The sequence below is a fragment of the Odocoileus virginianus genome, chromosome 3, assembly GCF_023699985.2.
Source record: "Odocoileus virginianus isolate 20LAN1187 ecotype Illinois chromosome 3, Ovbor_1.2, whole genome shotgun sequence".
Lineage (NCBI taxonomy): Eukaryota > Metazoa > Chordata > Mammalia > Artiodactyla > Cervidae > Odocoileus > Odocoileus virginianus.
The window spans coordinates 11299434-11304027 of record NC_069676.1 but is presented as its reverse complement, the minus strand read 5'-3'; the positions used below and the strand labels follow the sequence as shown (position 1 = coordinate 11304027).

General features: G+C 43.9%; 1 protein-coding gene across 1 annotated transcript; it reads left to right on the top strand.

Annotated features, from left to right (window-relative positions):
* The first annotated feature begins 2867 nt into the window (after window positions 1-2867).
* LOC110144090 (olfactory receptor 1M1-like) lies at window positions 2868-3917 on the top strand. The gene has a single exon (XM_020903935.2). It carries the CDS (start codon window positions 2868-2870, stop codon window positions 3915-3917), a length of 1050 nt encoding a protein of 349 aa, XP_020759594.2.
* The last annotated feature ends 677 nt before the right edge of the window (window positions 3918-4594 follow it).

The following is a 4594-nucleotide window of genomic DNA, read 5'->3' as shown; positions in this document are numbered from 1 at the left end:
AAGCCCATTCTCTACAAGAGAAGCCACAGCAATGAGAAGTCCAAGCCCCACAACTAGAAAGTTGCCCTGCCTGCTGCAACCAGAGAAAAGCCCAAGAAGCAACAAAGCCCCAACACAGCCAAAAAATAAATGAATAAATAAATAAAAGAACTCTGATGACAAAACAAAAAGTTTTACTAATTCTGGAAGCATGGATAGATGCTTATTTATTCTATGGTGCTCTGCATTTTAAGATATTTCATACATTACTAAAGAGAAACCAGTAGACTGGGATCCGCTTCATTCTCTACCTCTTCTTTCTTAGATTATTCATAATGATGAAATATTTTCATTTCTAATTTTTCTTCTATAAAGTGGTATCATGAGCCAGCAATGGGAAGGAAAGCAGAAGGGTGCACCCCTCTGCCCCTTGACAAAGTAAGAAAGGGTATATAAGAGAAGTTTAGAACATTCTTCAGGTTGATCAAGCAGATGAATCTTGAGGATGGAAAAAGTCCCTGGACTTTGTGATCAGAGTAGATCAGCAGAATGAAAGACAGTCACGCATTAGCGCATAGGTACAAGGAAATAGACCGGGGAGATTGATGGACCATTAGCAGCCCCTCCCAGGCAACCCAGTTCTGCTCATCTTCGGGAACTCACCTCATTGCTGCCCCAGATCAACTGCTAAACAATGCCTGTCCCTATTTGCAGAAGGTGAAATAGAGGATGCCAGAGCGCACAGTGCCAACACTCAGGGATGACATTCAGTTCTTTCTGGATGTGAAGGAGGGAAAATGGAAGCTCTGGGTCCATTCAAGCAGCACAGAGAGACACTGAACGCCGGGCTCCTGGGCAGGAATGATGGTCCCTGTGACTAATGTTGCATGTGCTTGACATGACCTGGGGTGGTTGTTGACTGGGGTGGTCAAAGGCAGACTTATTTGCAGTCTCTCTGTCTCCTGGGGGTTCAATATCCAAAGCTCTTCATTAGTCAAATTCTTTTACTCTCACGTGCTCACAGGGGAGTTCAGGTTCTTGAGGAGCAAGGCTCAGAAGTGAAAAACTTTTTGCTGTGAATAATTCTTTACACTGAGAGGTGAAATGTATGACACCTTCTCCCTGCATCTTTCTTGGCTCACATTAATTTCAAGTACCCTACACACCTCAACAGATTTTGTATTGTTATTGTATTATAGTTCTTTTTTCAAAAATCTATATTTAAAGGCACAACTTTACCACTCTCCTAACTGATACTACATTTAAGCTCAAAAATGTAGTTTCCATATACAGGTAGATATATATTACCTGTATACGTACATGTGATACTATGGTGAATGTACCCTACAAATGCAAACACTAAGGGCTAATTTTATGTATGGCCTATTTAACATTGATTCTGTTTGTGTATATACTATTAAGGAAATAGTAAAGGTCAGTTTTCATTCCAATCACAAAGAAAGGAAATACCAAAGAATGCTCAAACTACGACACAATTGCACTCATCTCACACGCTAGTAAAGTAATGCTCAAAATTCTCCAAGCCAGGCTTCAACAGTGAACTTCAACCGTGAACTTCCAGATATTCAAGCTGGATTTAGAAAAGGCAAAGGATCCAGAGATCAAATTGCCAACATCCATTGGATCATCAAAATAGCAAGAGAGTTCCAGAAAAACATCTATTTCTGCTTTATTGACTATGCCATGCCTCTGACTGTGTGGATCACAACAAACTGTGGAAAATTCTTAAAGACATGGGAATACCAGACCACCTATCCTGCCTCTTAAGAAATCTGTATGCAGGTCAGGAAGCAACAGTTAGAACGGGACATGGTTCAAGTTCTAGACTGGAACTGGTCCTAGATAGAACTAGACTGGTTCCAAATAAGAAAAGGAGTACGTCAAGGCTATATATTGTCACCCTGCCTATTTAAGTTATATGCATCATGAGAAATGCTGGGCTGGGTGAAGCACAAGCTGGAATCAGGATTACTAGGAGAAATATCAATAACCTCAGATACGCAGATGACACCACACTTATGTCAGAAAGGGAGAACTAAAGAGCCTCTTGATGAAAGTGAAAGAGGAGAGTGAAAAAGTTGGCTTAAAACTCAACATTCAGAAAACTAAGATTATGGCATCTGGTCCCATCACTTCATAGCAAATAGATAGGGCACCAGTGGAAACAGTGACAGACTCTATTTTGGGGGGCTCCAAAATCACTGCAGATGGTGGCTGCAGCCATAAAATTAAAAGATGCTTGCTCCTTGGAAGAAAAGCTATGACCAACCTAGACAGCATATTAAAAAGCAGAGACATTACTTTGTCAACAAAAGTCGGTCTAGTCAAAGCTATGGTTTTTCCAGTGGTCATATATGGATGTGAGAGTTAGACTATAAAGAAAGCCGAATGCCAAAGAATTGATGTTTTTGAATTATGGTGTTGGAGAAGACTCTTGAGAGTCCCTTGGACTGCAAGAAGATCCTACCAGTCCATCCTAAAGGAGATCAGTCCTGAGTGTTCATTGGAAGGACTGATGCTGAAGCTGAAACTCCAATACTTTGGCCACTTGATTTGAAGAACTAACTCATTGGAAAAGATCCTGATGCTGGAAAAGATTGAAGGTGGGAGGAGACGGGCACAACAGAGGATGAGATGGTTGGATGGCATCACCAACTCAATGGACATGAGTTTGGGTAATCTCCAGGAGTTGGTGATGGACAGGGAAGCTTGGCATGCTGCAGTCCATGGGGTTGCAAAGAGTCAGACACAACTGAGTGACTGAACTGACTAAAGAAACTGGGAATAAAATTATTTAATCTGCCGGAATAATTGTCCTAGTATTCATGTAACTTTCCCTTTTCAATACTTCCAGAGGAATCATATCCATGGAACCAGACAACCAAACCAACTCGTCTGAGTTTATCCTCCTGGGACTTTCAGAAAAGCCAGACCAGGAGACTCTCCTCTTTGCTCTATTTCTCTGCATGTATGTGGTCACAGTAGTGGGGAACCTGTTGATCATCCTGGCCATCAGCACAGACTCCCACCTCCACACCCCCATGTACTTCTTCTTGGCCAATCTCTCCTTGGTTGATTTCTGCCTGGCCACCGACACTGTCCCCAAGATGCTGGTGAACATCCAAATCAAGAGCAAGTCCATCTCTTATTCCTGCTGCCTGACACAAATGTACTTCTTCCATTTCTTTGGCATCATGGACAGTGTCTTAAGAGCCGTGATGGCTTATGATAGGTTCGTGGCTATAAGTCACCCCTTACACTATACCACTATCATGAGCCCACGCCTCTGTGGCCTGCTGGTCGGTGGCCTGTGGGTGTTTTCCAGCTTCATCTCCCTCACCCACATCCTCCTGATGGCCCGTCTGGTTTTCTGTGGCAATAATGAGTTGCCTCATTACTTCTGTGACCTCATCCCACTCCTCAGACTTCCATGCACGGACACCTCTGTGAACAAGATCTTTGTGCTCATTGTGGCGGGGATGGTCATAGCCACACCTTTCATCTGCATTCTGGCCTCCTATGCTCACATCAATGTGGCCATCATGAAGGTGCCCTCTGCGGGAGGCAGGAAGAAAACCTTCTCCACCTGCAGCTCCCACCTCTCTGTGGTTGTACTCTTCTACGGGACCACCACTGGGGTCTGTCTGTGTCCTTCATCTGTCTGCACAGCCGTGAAGGAGAAAGCCTCTGCTGTGATGTACACTGCTGTCACCCCCATGCTAAACCCCTTTATCTACAGCCTGAGGAACAGAGACCTGAAGGGGGCCCTAAGGAATCTCATGAGAAAAAAAAGTCATCTCATCTTCATGACCACTAAGTCATCTGGGAGCTTCCTAGAGGCAGGACCTCAAAGTCTAGGGTCCTGGGCAAGTGTATGGAATTGCAGGAGTTGGGAGTACAGCCATTCTGAATTTTGAATTGCAGAAATTTAAAAGGGAACATCAGGAGGGTCCCATAAATATTTTCTCAAATGCGTGCGTGTGTGTGTGTGTGTGTGTGTGTGCGCGTGTGCGCACGCTCAGTGGCACCTGCGTATTTGTGACACCATGGACTGTAGCCCACCAGGCTCCTTCCTCTGTGGGATTTTTCTAGCAAGAATATTGGAGTGGGTTGCCATTTCCTTCTCCAGGGTATCTTTCCCACCCAGGGATCAAACTTGCCTCTCCTGCATCTCCTGTATTGCAGGCAGATTCTTTTTTTTTTTTTGCAGGCAGATTCTTAACCACTGAGCCACCAGGGAAGCCCGTTTTCTCCAATACTGAGACCAAAAAGGGTGTTTTTTAGGTAAACTTCATGCTATCATCCAGATCAGCCTAGCCCTACCAGCTTGGGTTCACCCTGGTTTTTAAATCATTGAACACTCATCAAATATTTATTAAGTACATATTCTGGGTTGTATATAGATGCTGCTCGTGGAAATGTGAGCAGGAGAGATAAGATCCCACTAGTCTGGAGTTTACAGCTGAGTGTGGGAGAAGACACTGTACACTTACTTGTTGTAGAATGGAATGTGAACGTGAGAGGAAGGGTAGAATCCAGTAGGAACACACAACAGAGTCTGAGAAAGAATTAGGGAAATTCTTCCAGGAGAGGT

What these genes read in the sequence shown, in the direction of transcription:
- LOC110144090 (XM_020903935.2), top strand. Translation starts at nt 2,868, where the DNA reads ATGGAACCAGACAACCAAACCAACTCGTCTGAGTTTATCCTCCTGGGA.